This window comes from Taurulus bubalis (genome assembly GCF_910589615.1).
Source record: "Taurulus bubalis genome assembly, chromosome: 19".
In the NCBI taxonomy this organism is placed as follows: domain Eukaryota; kingdom Metazoa; phylum Chordata; class Actinopteri; order Perciformes; family Cottidae; genus Taurulus; species Taurulus bubalis.
The window spans coordinates 6,966,101-6,983,721 of NC_136607.1; the positions used below are offsets into that span (position 1 = coordinate 6,966,101).

Genomic DNA, 17,621 nt, shown 5'->3' on the forward strand with positions numbered 1-17,621 from the left:
AGAACAGTAATACACAAACAATCTGCTGCACTTTCTATGAAGCCCCTTGGAACATTGTTTTATTGTTATTTTTCCTCGTCCTTTCTGACTTTGTACGTGTTGTGACATCTCCCCCTTGTGCTCATGTTCAGGTACTAACCACTACTCAGCCAAGGGGAGGATCCAAGGGTGGAGCTCCAGCTCTCTGTGCTTTGCCAGCAGGCACAGGTACATTGTTTTATTTTTTTGAAGACTGTGAGTCAAAGCCAGCAAAGCAAGTAGAGGCTTACTGGAAGTTGCCAGTGGTTGAAATGAGGGCCAGTGCTGTGCAGTAAAGACAATGGACGTCACAACCAAGCAGCCAGATGTTGCTCTTAACTAAATGCAAGTTAGATTTTAAGGACCGAACTAACAATGGGGCGTCTTGTTGCTGATCTGTTTCTGCTCCTGCTGATCTCCACGGGACACGTTTATGGAGGTAAGGCACTGCAGAGGAGACATAATCACAGTGTATCTTCACTGACATGCAAAAGTTACCTGAGAACTGAGAATTACAGGTGAATGATTTGTTGCATTGTTAAACTAGAGCTGATAATGCTGTGGAAATGTGTCCCTTCTAGAAGCATGCCAACTGCATGCAGCTATAGTTTATAATGGTTCTTAGTGCACATTTAGTAAAGTCAGCTTTTAACATTTTACATGCAAGCTGTGGTTGTTGTTGCTGAAGTTAATGCCATCACGCTTAAACGAATCGGCGCAGGAGATGATAGGAATAATGTTGCAAATGCAGTTTACAGCAATTGATATGTTAGATTGAAGTTTAAATGTGTCTGTGGGAGTTGGCAGCTTAATGTTTAATCCAGTCTAATATTGTTTGAAGACATATGGCAATATGCTGCTGTATTTGGAATATAATTCACATAAACACAGGGACCCGGGCACCTGATCTGATGTCACGCTTCTCACTAAATGAGTTCAGTTTATCAGATAGTTTTCCACTTATGCGGTATGACTTGCTTCAAGCAAGTACAACAAAAAATTTCTTAAAAGCATTTAATTATTTATGGGAAAATATTAATTTAAGTTTTTGAAAAAGAGCATTTTACCTTTGTCTCTAAGCAAAGTTCATTTAGCGTTTCAATTAGGTCTGACAAGCCGAGATGACGGTATGAGCGCTGTGAGTGGACGACTTCCCAGTCAACACTTCTGATCACATTTAAAGGATTTTCCTTAAAGTATGAACTTTTTCTAACACAAGTTGCCGCACGTCTCTATCCGTACATCTGCTCATGACAGCACGTTCACATTCGAGGTGTGTCACTGTAAGATTACTAATAATCCAATATTCATTGGTATCATAGAGGCAGATTAGAGATAGGTGGACAGCCATGGGTTCTACTGACAGCAGGCTTATAGGCTTTATGCAGATCGGCATGCTGGGCCAGCCTGCTGACTGCGTGATTCTCACTGGGACCAGTCGTGTACCCAATGTTTTTTATTTTTTATTTATTTTTCAGGTAGTGCATTTTCCAACCTGAAGGGATTTAAAGGCAACACATTAATAAGCAATGTTGAACAACTTAGCAGATGCTTTAAACACCTTCAATAAAACCAATATTAAACGGTTATAATTTCCAGACTGTCTGGCTTTTGTTTGTGTGTGATGTGGGAACGTAAATTATTGGCTGTCATGCAATTTCACTGTAGTGTTGTTGAGCTGCACACAGCAGCTTTTGAGAGTAATTTGGTCATAAAATTTTGCGGCTTTGGTGTTTCTTCCCCTCTGGCCATTTAACTCACAATGATTCTCATTTGAATCATTGCTATACTTCTTTAATTTCTATCTGGTGTTCTCTCTCTCTCTCTCTCTCTCTCTCTATCTCTCTGACCTCTATTTGCTGTGTGTTCACCAAATTGACAGTCATTTTAACAAAGTGCTTCAATAGCTGCAGCCGCTTTGTAGGTCAAATTGATTGAATTGAAGACTGCTGTATCTATTGTTTTTTCATTCACAGATATGTGTGCTGGGAACACTGGCTTCACTATTAAATAAAAGTTCAGTGTTATTACATATAGACACAATTATAAAACCCTAGAATGGAAAAGTGTTGTACCAAATTTATTCAGGAATTCACACTCCAGGGACAATGGATAGACGGTCCATGACTTTGGTATCTCAACCACTCAGATGAATTCCATACAAATCTGTATAAACATTCATGGTTGATTGTGGGGACCCCCTAACTTTACCTCCAGCACCATCATCAGGTCGACCTCTGTGTTATTTTCACTACAGGTATCATTCCTTTAAGATACCACTGGTGACATTCTGTAGACTTTGGCAAAATGTTACTAATTCAAGTTAGCTGATACCTGGCATGAGCATGCAATATTAATGCAATATCAATAGTCATTAATTCATTTAAATAGTGGTCCTTTACACACTTGTATTTATATTTGGATCACGGGTTCTCAATTCGAGTTAGCTACGTGTGTTGTGACAGACGTGTGCTTTCAGACCAGCTCTGTCTGGGAAATGTAGACTAAATGTCCAATCTGCGTCATTTGGTTCAACAGTGAACTCTAATTAGCATCCGGACATTTCAGGATGACCCGCTCCAAAATGCATTAGTTGTCATTTATTGATTCGGATAGCAGGTGTAAAGTGCAGAGCAGACACCAGATTGGAAAGCTGCTCGATACAGATTAATGGAACAGCCTTTGCTGGGAGAATGCCTTTGGTCACCAAATGGTCATTTCCGTATTTGGGTGTTTTAAAAATAGATGTACAGATATATATGATGCCATTTCATGACTTACTCTCACATTGGAATGCTGAAATTGTTCTGCAAATGAAACCTTGATGACAAACTATTCTGGCAACAGCTAAAACCTCTACTTCTTACCTGTCTTCTTGTTCATTGTTGTAGTGTCATTCTACGGCGATGGATACATCCACTTGCGGACAGTGGAGGCGTCCATTCAGACTTTGCTCCACGTGCGTTTTCGAACCTCCAGTCCGGCGGGCATGCTGTTTTTGGCAGCTGGACGCAAAGACTTCTTGCTGCTGGAGCTCCTCTCTGGGCGCCTGCAGGTAGGCATACGCACATATTAGGGTAGCACACATGTCTGAAGCTACTGACAGAAATATATTCATGGGTGACAAACAAGCAAGACATGTTTACTGTTCATTTAATGAATATTAATGGTCTTGGTTCGGGAAAAGACCACTTGGATTTCTGTAATATATATACAAATGAGTCCAAATAAAAGTTGTTCATTGGCTGCATCACACAAGAGAAACTATTTGTCCCATGGGCCATTTAAGATCATATATTACCATTAACTATCCTAAGGAGAGACAGAGAGAAGTCTGAACACACAGCTCGGTGTCGGATTGCTAACAGAGAGAAAAAAATATATCCCCCTGGCACTTTCAGAACAAGTTCCTTCATGACCAACGTTAAGAGAGGAAAACTCCACGTACACTGCAAGGGAAAGTTTGCAGTGTACGTTTGGTTGCTTTTGTGTGGAATAATGCAGTAACAAGTCCCTTGATTCTGTTTTGAATTGTGCACATTCAAGATCTCATCACCATGCTACGCTTGTTTTTATGTGTCTTTCTTACTATATAAAGTTTGTATTTTTTCAGCAAAGGTCTTGGTTATCACCTTTTATTCCTGCTTTCCCTACTTCCCCCTTCATCCCTCAGGTCCGTCTGGACCTGGGCTCAGGTGAGCGTTCGTTACGCTCAGAAAAGGGCATCCATCTTAGCGACCTGGCGTGGCACTCCATGGAGCTGACCCACGACCACCACAACGTCAACATGACCGTGGACCGAAACTCTCATACCAGCCTTCGTATGCCAGGGCCAGATCTGGAGCTCAGTGTGGAGGACGGGCTTTTTGTTGGCGGGACAGCCGGACTGAACCGCCCATTCCTTCTCAACATCTCCGCTGGGTTTCGAGGCTGTGTAGATGAAGTTGTGTTCAATGAACACAACCTGTTATCTAGCCTAAGGCCTTATTCTGGGTACAAGAGCGTCCACGAGGTCTCTCGGGGTTGTAGTCCGCAGTTTTCGGCGACGGAAGACGATTCTGTCAGCTTTTTCAGCTCTAAATCTTTTATCTCTCTCCAGCCGTGGGAAGGGCCACAGGAGGGGCTGTTTGAATGTGAACTGTACCCTTCTGCAAGAGAAGAAGACGGCATGGTTCTGTATAGCTCTGGCAACCAGGGGGGGTTTGTTTCCATCGAGATCAAAGACGGTAACCTTGTGGCAACGGTAGGAAATGGAGAGAGCAGTAAGACTGAGCTGCGTTCTCTAACGCATGTTCACAGCAACCACACGTGGTACCCCATCCGGCTGCACCTGCTGCCCAACAGCATCCAGCTAAAGGTGGGTGAGGAGTTGGTTAAGGCCACCCTGAGTCTGGAGCTCCAGGTCATCCAGCTCAAAGGGCCTCTCTTCCTGGGAGGGCTGGACGAAGAAGCACGGGGAGAGGCGAGGCGCGCCGGTTTGGTGTCCGCTGTGCCTGGGGGTCAACCGGCTGGGCGAGGAGGCTCCTTTAAAGGCTGCCTCCGAGAAATTAAGGTGAACACTCAAAGGACAGGCCTCCCTCATGCTGCCATCACCAAGGACATCACTGTAGGCTGTAAGACAGGGCAAGTTCCAGATCCCACGACCACCACCAGCCCAACAGATCGTCCAGAGTTTAATGTGACAACCACACAACCAATTGCCAACAATAAAAAGAACGCTCACTTTCTGTTGCTGAGAAAGTTAGACGTTTTGGAGGGAGGCCGGGCGCCACTGGAGCCCAAACACATGAGGGTAGGACTGGTTGGCTCTTGTTGATTTTCACTTTTAGTTATTTGACAGGTTTCTCACATATCAATGTCAGTAAAAAATAACATGGAGTTATGTAGTTTCCACATAATAGCACTAGGTCAGTTCCTTTCTCCATTGTCTTTTAGGTGAACCTGGATTTTCGGAAATTGGGCATTCATCCGTCCCAACTGATGTTCCGCATTGAGGGGCAGCCCGTCCACGGCCAGCTGCGGCTGGACCTCAGTCTGGACCCTGATGGGATTCTGGGCGAGGTGCAGGAGAGGACTATCACAATAGGAGCAGGAGAGATCGACCGCACTTTCAGTATGCTGGACCTGTGGCAGGGCCGTGTGATATACGTTCACAGTGGTTCAGAGGACCAGCACGACTTCTTCATGTTTTCAGTATTCTCCAGCAATAAGAAGGCGCTTCCTGTATTTCTAAAGGTTAAGCGCCTGCATCGGTTTGATATCAGCATCAGTCCTGTTAATGACGCGCCTGTGCTCAGCCTGCCGGAGGGAAACCTGTTCACGCTGCTGGAGAAGTCCAAGCGACAGGTAGGTACAGCAGAACACTCGGAAGTGTAAGTCGTTAACTGTAGCAGATGTAATAAATAATAATACATTCATATCAAAATATGTAACGATTATTCAGACCTATACTAATTATAAATCCTAAACTCATAAATTAGTATATGAAGAATAATAGTACTCAGCTTCCGCGATACGACACCAATAATTTAGCTAAAAGAATCTTAACATGAGATTAAAGTTAGGACCCCACCCAATTTGGGAAAAATATGGAACACTTTAATTTAAAATGTTATATTAATCATCCGGCAATCCATTATTAGTCGCTTATCCGGGGTCGGGTCGTAGTGGCAGCAATTAAATCTTAATCGACAGAGTTCTTCTCAAGGTGTAAAGGGATCTATCTATTATTTCATCAAATCATCACATTTTTTATAAGTTAAATATGTATTGGACTAACGACAAAACTAAACAGAAAATAAATGTAGACAATAAAAATAAACTAAATGAATAAAGAATATGATGAAGAGTAGCAGCTGAGAGTTTGAGTTTAGAAAAAAAACAGGGAAGATTTTAATGCACCTTTGTATTAGTTTTAATATAAATTTAATTTAGATTTTTTTTTTTTTTTATTTAAGAACTAACTTACTCACAGATTCACCAGGAGTCATGGAAAGGAGAGAGGTCAACAAGAGCTCCAAATGACTATACTTACCTATTACTGAACATATCTTTGCTCGGTATAACATACCAATGAAGCTACAAGTTGCGTTTCTTCAAGTCGTTTAAGCGCAGTTGGATGTGTCTCTATGTCTTTCTGTTCCTCAGAAATGTAGACGCTGATAAAACGATAGGGTCATTAAACCTTTTATAAGCTCAGCCATTACAAAGGTCTTATAGTTTTTAATTGGTTTGAGTGTCATGATTGACCCGTAGTCTATTCTTGGGTTCATGCAGACACATTGAGAGTCCAACCACTTAGAGCAGAGCAGCTCCTGAAAGAAGTTTATTAGTTGAGATGTTATCATTGATTTTCAGTTTCATCATCTTTCCGTGGATGTTCGCTACATACGTATATAATGAAAATTAATACAGCCACTATGTTCTCAGCTGACAACGGATGTGCTGAGGGTGTGGGACCCTGACAGCAGCCCTGCGGAGCTGGTGTTCAGCTCCCTGGGGAACCTCAACGCGGAGGTTGGACACCTTGAGCACCAGGAATACCCCGGCAGGTTTGTAGTACGGCTTTTCCACATTCAGTCTAAGCCACTGTTGTTACCTTGTTGCACTACGTAACCAAAGGTCATGGTAGAAGCTGCCAGATGTGTTGATGTTTTAAATCAGGTGTAGGTTTAAGTTAGGAAACAGGACATGGGAGTTAATAGGATTGCATATATCTTCCAGGGCCATTAACTTGTTCTCACTGAATGATCTGGAGGAGGGTAAGATCTGCTTTGTCCACACTGGGGTCCCCACCTCCCGGCTGGCACTCAGGGCCAGCGACGGGCTGAAGGTAAATCATGTATTATCTTGCCCAAGAGGCAGTAAACCCATAAGCTGTAACATAAAGGATGTGATATAAAGAGTTGGGGTATTTTTACAGGGGCCGCAGAGAAAGGTCCAGCGAAACCAGACCCAACCAGAGCCAGTGTTTGTTTTGTCCCTTCTGGGCTACTGTAGAAACAAGTAAAGTTAAATGTCTCGTCAACAATTGGATGGATTGCCATATAATTTGGAACATTGACACCCCCTCAGAATTGTAATGTACCGTAATCACTTAATTAATCCATTCCTTTCCATTTGTATATTGCCATCATCAGGTCAATATTTTTTGTCCAATACTTGCCTAAAAAACTAATTACATATCCATGAGCTTTTGGGTTTGGTTTGTGTTTAGTGCTACTTAGCTACTATTAGCAAGCTAACTCAAATGGTGAACATCAATATATTGGCATTGTCATTGTGAGCACAAACATTTTATATGTTGTCATTCGGTGTTCCAACAGTGGACTAATGAATAACCCTCTGGTCATGGATATTTAATCTGTTCATTCTCCTCATCTCTTGTTGCTTCTTCTCCTCCTCCTTCATCTCATCCTCTTTGCTATCATAACCTCTGGTGTTTCCCTGTTCCCTCTCCTTTGCACAGTTGAGCAACACAGTAGTTTTGAGGATCATGGCGGTGTCACTGGAACACAAACTGGTGAATAACACCGGACTGGAGGTGAACCAAGGCGAGGCTTCCATCATCACAACCACTCACCTCGCAGTACAAGTCAATGTGAATCACCAGGCAGTGGAAATCCGCTATGACGTCACAGAGCTGCCACAGTTCGGTGAGCTCCAGCGGTTGCACTCAAGTGGCGACTGGAAACCGTCAACTTCCTTCTCTCAGAAGCTTCTAGAAAAAGAACGGATCCGATACCTCAGCACCTACCATGGCGTCCAGACTCAGAGCAACATCACCGATTACTTCAAATGTAAAATCAGCATCGGTTCCCGGTCTACGGAGGAGGTTGTCTTCCCCATCATGGTACGCTGGATCCACTTCAAGGTCACACGAAGCAAGATGGAGGTCAACGGTGTTCAGTCTACTGCCGTCACTCCCAAGGACCTTCATGTGATCTCGAAGGGTGTTAAAGTCAATGAGAGCGACCTCCACTTCAGGCTTCTGACAGTGCCAAAGAAAGGGCAGCTATTCCTCGACAACAGAGCTCTACGAAGGAACTCGACCTTTAGCCAAAAGGACATCACAGATGGCTCGATGAAGTACGAGCTGCTCAACACGCTTCAGGATGACACCAGAGACACGTTCAGCTTCCAGGTGTTTTCAGCACACGCCGACTCAACGGCGTACGACTTCAGAATCAACATCAGAGCCGAGTCGACCGCCATCGGCGTTGTAAATAAAGGCCTTTCGACCCTGGAAGGAGAAAGCAAAGTCATCAACAAAGACGTCCTGTTCACTCACACAGCGAGCAACCGGGAGGTGCACTACAGCGTCACGGTGAGCCCGAGGCACGGGCAGCTGAGGAGGATCAACCTTTCCAACTCAACTTCCATCAACGACAACATTGTGACATTTACAAATCAGGACATCATTGCGGAGAGGATCGCGTACGTCCACGACGGCAGCGAGAGCAAGCAGGATTCCTTCGCTTTTCAAATTACGGTTTACAAACCGAACAAACGCACCAGCAAGAAGGAGGACGGGGACGGCGCCGAGCACACCTTCAACATCTCTGTGCAGCTCGTCAACGATGAGAGACCCGTCAGGGTTGTGGATAAGGTCTTCCACGTAGCCCGCGATGGGCAGAGGTTGGTGACGTTGAATGACCTTCGTTACCGGGATGACGACTCTGACTTTGAGGACAGTTGGCTGGTGTACACGCGGAGGGGGATTCCCATGGGAGACCTGGTGCTGTCCAGCGATACCAGTCACAAGCTGTACGAGTTCACACAGCGGGACCTCGAGCAGGTTAGCGCAAGTATCCAGATGGTCGAACATTCACAAAGTCAATAAGTCAAGGGTTAGTCTTCAGATGCTTCTGTGTCATGATGTCAACGACCTTCATGTGGTCTGACTGATCACAATATAGGTTGAAAGTCTCGCAAAAACACTCTAGGTTGAATTTTTTTAAACCAATTATGATCGTCTTGGGCTAAAATAAATCCAGGATGCAGCGACAGTGCCCTGAACATATAGAGGAGATAGGGGAAGGGGAGGAGAATTCCATCTGAAATAGGCAGCCGATGGCAGGCGTAAACACACAATCTACATCCTGTGAGTCAGGCTACAGGAAATGCCGTTTTTTTGCATGCATACAAATGGGGATAGGGGCGCATACTTTAGGAAAAAATAAGATTCTCTACATAAATTCTGTTGGATTATAATTTTTGGAAAGTTGCAAAAATGTAATGTGTTTGAATGGTGTGTAGAGGGAGGGGGTTTCAGATGCTGTTTGAAGATCTGAACACTTTCACTTTAGAAACAGAAAATCCAGCTGCCTTTGACCACTAGATACTAATACTGGTGTTTCTTCATCTGCTGATGCTTTTTCCCTTTTCTGCCATCATCTTCTTTTCTTTTCTCTCCTCACAGAAAAAAGTGCTGTTTGTCCACAGAGGAGTGAGTTTTGGGCGTTTTGTGCTTTTCGTATCAGATGGGAAACATTATGTTTCAACACTGCTGGAGGTGATTATAATGTCTTAATACAATGTATTCATGGTTATATTTATACATATTTTACAGTGATGTTGGTCAATTTCACTGTTGATTAGCCATTGACATAATAAGAGTCGAGCAGTATGTGTGGTAGGAAATATATAATATAACAGATCAAAATTAGGGTTATTTTACATTCATATTTTTGTTTTATTTATTAGTAGTTTAAATTGTATGTTATAGTTTCCTTTAACAGGTTGATTATAGTGTTCACAAATGATTTGCTTGTATTTAAATATCATGATGCATTCGTAGTGTGAACATAAGGAAGCTTAATGATATACACTGCTGTTAATCATATATTTCTCTTTCTGTTATGTAACTGTGCTGATGCAGGTGATGGCGCAGGATCCTTACCTTCAGGTCGAGAACAACACAGGCCTCGTGGTCCAGCGCGGTGGGCTCATAACCTTGACCTCTGCCAACCTCAGCATCTTCAGCAACCTTGACATCCGAGAACCACAGGAAGTGACATTTAAGGTCTTCCGTCCACCTAAACACGGCGTACTCTGCTTTAATGATGGAGATTGTGTAACAGCAGCAGGTGCAATTTCAATATTCACCCAGCGAGATTTGGTGGCGGGGCGCCTGGCGTATCAGCATGACGGCAGCCATGAGTTGTCAGATGGGTTCAATGTGACGGCGAAAGCAAGTGAGACGAGCAGAGAGAGGCGGCTGGTCAAAGAGAGGAGGGAGATACATCTGGACATTGGAGTGATGGTAAAGATCTACCTGGAGAGCCACCAGAGGGCGCCAGCGGTCATAAGTAACCGACTCGTGGTGGTGGCGGAGGGCCAGAATGTCTCCATAAGCAAGGAGCACTTGGAGGTAAGTAGTCACCAAGTTCCAAAGCAATTACTGTCAGTAGAGTTGAATGTTTTCATCTGGACTTCAATACACTCCTGTGACATCATCTAGACCAGTGTTTTTCAACCTTTTTTTTGCAACAATTTCTACAATAAAAAACAACCAACAACCCAAAAAGTTACAAAATGTCACATTGTAGCATAATACAGCATATGGTAGGTAATTATCGCGCTACCTACTGGCATGGAAGAGTATTTAATTACTAGGCCAGCCACTGTATTGCAGGCTCAGATGCTCAACAATGGAAAATTATTTGCGGCAACTAAATAATATTTTTTGGGACCGAACTTGGACATTTGCCCACGGCACACCTGACGATCTCTCACGGCACACTGGTTGAAAATCACTGATCTAGACAAACTCAGATTGTTTATTTCTGAACAGATAAAAATGCTCTGTTCATATCAGAAGTTCATTGTAATATTTATAAATAAATATGCTCGGTTCTGTTTGAAAAGGTGGTTCATGAGAACAGCCAGCCCTCAGAGATAGTTTTTACCGTCCAAAGTCCTCCCACCCTGGGCTTTCTACAGCGGTTTCCCTCCAACGACACGCACCAGATCAACAATGGAGAACAGCCGCACCTCCATCAAATACAACCAACTGTAGGTTTAACGCTGACAAACAGTTGCACACTGCAGCTCTATAGATGGAAGATTCTGCACAGAAACAACACGTGATGAGTTTGTCTGCTCCGTGCCTCCAATGCAGGGCACCAGAGAGCAGCCAACACATTCCTTCACCCAGGAGGATCTCAACCAGGGATTGCTCATCTACCACCAGCAGGCTGCAGGACGCACCAACGACTCTCTCCTGTTGGAGGCAACCAACGGGGTCACGAGGGTCGGACCTATCAGGCTAGAGATCGACATCATCCCTATCCTGCTGCCTCTTCAGGTACTCAATGTGTGTCTAGATGTTAGAGGACCCTGAAAAAGGAAAGAATCGCAGTCAGTCAGTAGTGTCATCTGTTCTGCAGGTGTCTGACTTGACCCTTGACGAGGGGTCATCCCTGCCACTGACCACTGACATCATCAAGGTGGCCAATCATCACTTCTCAGGGATGAACTTCCTGTACCAGGTCATCGTTCCACCGCAACACGGACACTTGGAGCACAGCCGGATCCCGGGGATGCCCATCACTGCTTTCACTCACACTGAGGTTTAACTGAGCGCGCGCACACACACACACACACACACACACACACACACACACACACACACACACACACACACACGTTCCTGCATTTTTAACATCAGCCACATTGGGAGTTACAGCATAGCTTCTCCTTCTAGGTGGAACGTGAGTACATCTCCTACATCCATGATGGCAGCGACACACTGAGAGACAACTTTACCCTTGTGGCCAATCAGACGGAAATCCGGAAGCACAGTCTGCCCTTCACTGCTCATGTCAATGTCACGCCTGTCAATGATGAGACTCCTGTTGTAACAGCCAACAAAGGCCTGAAGGTGGGGAGTGACAATTTACACCCATAGCACATGGTGATTGTTTTCAACTCACATGAGTCTGACTGCGTCGCCTTTATTTATAGGATTACTTCGATACATTGGCTGAAATTATGTAACTGCAAATGTATGGGTATTGATATGCTTTATATGTTGGCCTACACGTAACAATGCATTGCAGTACAGGAAGGCCAAAGATGCTGCTGATCTTAGTGAACATGTTCATTTCCCAGCTAAAATGTAGCTTCTTGTCCTTTCCTCCCATCTTTCCTCTCTTTTCCTCAGGTGTGGGTTGGTTCAGTGACAGAAATCACCACAGATGATCTTAGTGCAGAGGACTCGGACACTCTTCAGCCTGAGGGACTGGAGTTCATCGTCACACCCCCGAGCAACGGACACCTGGCCCTGAAGAGGGCCCCCTCCAGACAAATCCTGAACTTCACCCAAAATCACATACAAACCGGACAATTGATGTTCGTGCACAGTGGTGAGTAACATCTTGGAATGGATTTTCAGACAAAGAAATACAAATATTCAAAGATGAGAACAGATGAGAATGGAATAAACAACATAATAACCCCTCTGTTTTCTTGATGTTGACTCTTTTCATGTGTAGGTGCTTTATCGGGCGGCTTTCACTTCCAGGTGAACGATGGCGTGAACTTCGCCCCTCGACAGATTTTCAGCACAACTGCTCACTCTCTGGTCCTCACCTTGCAGAGAAATCATCCCATGGAGGTCTACCCAGGTATGGTTTTACAAAACAAAACCTGGTTCGACATTCTGGATTTGTAGCCAGCCAAAGTATAGTCACTGGTGGTAAAATAAACTTGTATGCAGGCGTTTCCAGTACAGTAAATGTGGTTTTGACATAATTTGGACCACACTTCAGGTTCACAAGAAAATATATTAGATAGAAATAGATAGATTTTCTTCCCCATTTTTCTGATGAAAATGTTTAATAGTTTGTGGCCTCATTTCAGTGAAGTTATATAACAATGGCACTGTGTGGCTTGTCTCATGTTTCTGCCTCCACAAACAGATTACTATACCTCTGTGCCCAGTCAGTGCCAGGCTGATAGTGGCTCTATCCTGTACACACACTCACTTATCAGTAGTCTCTGGTCAAGGTTACAGAAGTGAAACTGTTACTCTGATAGTATGGGACATGTAATACTGTAGTTGATGTATTTTTTTACAATATCCATCTTTTTAACTTGCCTCGATCCTGCCCTTTTTGTGTCTTTTTGAGTTTGAAGCATGGTGATGTCTACTGATAATACATTTCACCAGGATCATTCAATGCCTCTTTTCTGTTGGGAGCTTCTCATTACTCTCACTGTATCTTTTCCAACCTCTAAAGGCTCTGTGACGGCAATCTCTGAGCAGGAGCTTCAGGTCGTAACCAACGATGTCAGCGACATGAGAAGAAACCACTCGGTGGTGTTTGCGGTAACTGATCCTCCTAAACTTGGCAGCCTGGTCCAACATATGCCCGACAACGCGACGAGAAACATTTCCACGTTCACACAAAGCATGGTAGGGACGTGCGTGTCTTTGCAACAAACGGAAAGCTTTTGTTTACTTCTCAAATAAAATGATGCCCTTTGTGCTTCGTCGTGTCTTTGTCTCTCAGGTGAAAGATGGGGTTATTTTGTACGTTCAGAACAAGCCACAGACGGTGGGATGGTCGGCTGCAGACGCCTTCTCTTTCACCGTGTCCTCTCCTCCTGCTTTCCTTCCTCCACACACCTTCACCATCTTAATCTCCTATCAGGCCAACGAACATCAAGACAGCATTCAACACAAGACCAGGCTGCTGAGCAACGCAGGTACTGTGCGAGTCTTATTTGATATTTATTAGTACCATGAAGAATATAAGTTCAAGTGGACCAAGTGAGCTGTTCGTATGTGTCATTCAGGCGCTGTGGTGGCAGAGGGAGGCAGGGTGACGATTGGCAGGTCGAAACTCGATGCCTCCAATCTCCTTGGGAAAGTCCCTGAGCCGCACAGGAAGGACCACCACATCCTGTACCGCCTAATTTCCCCGCCGCGTCACGGGGCTCTGTCTATACATGGACATAACCTCACCAGGTGCTTTGCTTTGTTCTGCTTGCCTCAATAGATGCAAAAAATATTAAAAAGAGTCTTTCCAAATCCAAGGCACAAATAGAGAATAATATTTTACATTTTATTAGCACTGTAAAAGTCGGGTTACAAGCCGCTACTATCTTCGGTCAGTGTCCCTGTTAGCGCCCCGCTGTAGCCAGCTAGCGCTCCTGCTAGCGCTCTGTTAGCTCTCCGACAACCACCGAAGGTAGCGGGACCAGCCCCGGCTCGACACCCGATGCGGGCAGAGGGGACGCGGGCAGTAGCAGCAGCAGCGGGGAGCCAGCAGCAGTGCTAGCTAGCGCTGCTGCTAGCTTGCTACAGCGGGGACACCCACCGGAGGTAGAAGCGGCTTGTAACCCGACTTTTACGGTACAGCTTTTTTTTTATTTTGTCTTTTCCCAGGAACCAACCTGATTTCTCTCAAGTCACCCTAAACAAGTTTGGCGTCACATATGTCCACGATGACTCGGAGACGACGAGCGACAACTTCACTTTCCGGGCCTGGGTGGCTCCTTTGGATCTCTTCTCCTCTTCCAGCTCTTCTTCCTTGTCTGCTTTTTCCTCCTCCTCCTCTTCCTCCCCCTCTTCCTTTTCCCCTCTCTATTCAGCCTCATCGTCATCCCTTTCGTCGTTAGATGTGGTTTCTCAACGCCGTGCCAGGGACAGCCTGGCGGTGACGGAGACGTTCAACATCACGGTGACACCGGTCAACGACCAGCCGCCGCTCATCAGGAGCAGAGCGCCGAGTATGAAGGTCGTTGCCGGAGAGAGTGTCGTACTGGGACCAGACAATCTGCAGGTGAGCCCGGGTTAAGAGGCCAGTGGTTAGGGATTGCATATGTATAGTTCAAAATGTTTTTTTTTTTATCAGCATTGAGATTCAGATTTTCACAATTCTTTATCGATCATTGAAAAACACAATTTAAAAAAGCACAGTCCCAATATCCCACCAATGTATCTTTATTGTGGAAGCCTTTTTGTCTTCATGGCTTATTATAAAACATTAAATTAAACATCCAGTGTTCCTCCAATAAGTCATCAAGTCCCGGTAGTAACAGGGATGCTCATATTAAGTATATTTCTTCCACAGGAAACTATAATTTTCGGAAAAGGATGGGTTTTCTACGCATGCCTTTTGAGATTTATTAGACAAGCAGCAACATGACTTGAACATGAATATTTACTTTGGCATTGTTCCTTTTCGAGTCTTGTAAAATACAATCTGCATGTCCAGGTTGAGGACCATGACACCCCTCCAGAGGAGCTGCACTACCTTGTGATCAAAAAGCCAAACAACGGCTACCTGACGCTGGGGGAGCGGCTGGAGCCGGTGACTTCCTTCACCCAGTACGACGTCAACCACGGCCGGCTGCACTTTATACAGCAGGTGAACAGTCAGTCAGAAGGAGACTTTTCATTACTTTTCTTCTGAATATGTGTGTGAAGCCCAAATGTGTGTAACTTGTATGTGATTACAATTGTAAAACAGCATCTGATGGCAGCATTTTTTGCTTGTAGAAAATGTGCACGCCCTGACCCTAAATCAGAGGTGTTTTTTTATTGTATAAATGTTTCCGGACTTTCAAATACAATTTATTTCCAGCCTTTGTGTTCAGTGGGCTACCCTTTGTTGTTTTATTATAACCCTTCCTTCCTGTGTTCCCTCTGTCAGGGAGAGCCCTCAACAGGTGTTTTCTACTTCAACGTAACCGACGGTCATCATCGTCCGCTCTACAAACTGTTTAGTTTGGAGGTGATAAAGCCCTCTGTCTCCATGGTGAACAACACTGGCCTGTCATTGGTGCAAGGCAGGACCGCTGTGGTCCTGACAACCAACCAGTTTGCAGCTCAGACCAACAGCCGCAGGCCGGTGAACATCACCTACACGGTCACCACACACCCTCGCCACGGACGCATTGCCATCAACGACCAGGAAGTCACAACCTTCCGCCACGAGGACGTGCAGTCGGGACGTGTCGTCTATCACATGACTGATCTCAGCGAATCGGAGGACGGCTTCCAAGTCTCAGTGTCAGCCTCGTCACCCGGTGTTGACTACGGAAGCGTAACGGCGCAGACGGTGACGGTAACTGTGAGGCCTCTGGTCTACCTGAGGGAGCCGGTGAGAGTGCCCAGTGGTATCGCCGTGAAGCTCGGGAAAGCCATGATCGACGCCTCCGAGCTGGCGAGAATCAGCCGAGCCGACCCGGTCTTTCAGGTTCTGTCGCCACCCAAACACGGGAAACTAGTCAAGGTAAAGCTGTTCATTGTGATCTTCTGACAAAGTTTAAAGGAACATGCCATATGGATGCAATCAAATGCAGAAACACTTCCAGTCTAATCATCTAATTTCTGTTCATTCTCTCTTCCACTCTGTGTGTGCTTGTATGCAGATGACCTATGACCCTAACCGAGCCTCAGAGGTGCTGAAGTCCTTCACGTTCAGAGATGTGGTGCAGGGCCGGGTCGCCATCGAGGAGACTCTCAGTGACAGCGACAGCCACGACAACGAATCAGCACTCTCAACAGCTCGAGGCCACGCCCCCGCCACACCTCTCAACGATTCTTTCATCTTCCTGCTGAAGGCTGGAAACGTCCAACCAGCGAAGGGCGAGCTTCACTTCACCATCTTCCCCCACCACCAGATGCATCACGGTCCAAATACAGACGGTGCAAGTCGTGAACAAACGACAACCCGACTTCCCACACATAATAAGACCGCTACGGGAAGGGGAGGCGGCCGAGGGGGTTCCACGACGCTCAGCGGCGACGGGGTGGGTTTGCCCCCCCACATTTTGTCACACAAGAACCGGACACAGCACAAGTTGAGGCCTAACAGCCGCTTGGGGAATCAAACACGCAGCGGCAGTCACGGAGGAAGATCGGGGAGTCGTGAAGAGGGAGCGGGTCAGAGTCACGGCCCGCCGCCCCACACTCCTTCTGTCTCAGACAAGCACGCTCCTGCAGTCCCTCCCGTCGTATACCCGGTCCACGTCGAGATCCTCCCTCGGCCCGCCTCCGACCCTCTCCTCATTATCCTGCCGCTGCTGGCCTGTTTGTTCCTCATTATAATCCTTGTCGTTTTGATTCTGGTGTTCCGCCGCCGCAAGGAGAAACAGGCCCGGCTGCGGCTCCTGCAGCAGCTAGCTGCAGTGGCGTTACCCAGCGAGGGAAGCCCGTACCTGGGCCGGGCCGAGCGGAGCGTGGCTATGCCCTCTGTGGTGGTCACTCCGCTGGGCCCTGCAAGCTGCCCGACCTCCCCGAGGCTACCGTTAAGTCCCAGAAGGAGGAGTCTGGCCCCTGGGATGACCTTCTGGGGGCCACTTGAAGCTGATGGAGCAGGGGGTAATGGGAATAACAGAGGTGGGAAGAGTATTGCAAAAGATATTGTAACTGCAGGATTCCAAACGTCTCTGAGATCGAGGTCCCCTACTCCGACTCTTAAAGACAGCCAGTACTGGGTTTGATAGGAGACATCTAAACAAGAACTGTGCCTTAGAGGTGTATTTCGGTGTATTAATAGCACATGCGTACTATCCAGGGGACATCTGTAGTCATCTAAGGCAATCAACTTTTTAAAATGGAGGAGATTTGTTGACGAGATACTGCT

General features: G+C 45.7%; 1 protein-coding gene across 1 annotated transcript; it reads left to right on the plus strand.

Moving 5' to 3' along the window:
• Positions 1 to 393: 393 nt before the first annotated feature.
• LOC306751200 (chondroitin sulfate proteoglycan 4-like) lies at positions 394 to 17,478 on the plus strand (the record flags this gene model as incomplete). Its single annotated transcript, XM_079234748.1, has 22 exons — positions 394 to 457; positions 2,910 to 3,073; positions 3,692 to 4,810; positions 4,954 to 5,364; positions 6,448 to 6,569; positions 6,742 to 6,850; positions 7,487 to 8,815; positions 9,440 to 9,532; positions 9,899 to 10,390; positions 10,888 to 11,022; positions 11,141 to 11,326; positions 11,409 to 11,591; positions 11,726 to 11,902; positions 12,185 to 12,386; positions 12,516 to 12,647; positions 13,263 to 13,438; positions 13,536 to 13,731; positions 13,822 to 13,993; positions 14,414 to 14,810; positions 15,246 to 15,398; positions 15,684 to 16,265; positions 16,405 to 17,478. The coding sequence occupies 22 exons, from the start codon at positions 394 to 396 to the stop codon at positions 17,476 to 17,478; spliced, it is 7,668 nt and encodes a 2,555-aa protein (XP_079090874.1).
• Positions 17,479 to 17,621: the final 143 nt, after the last annotated feature.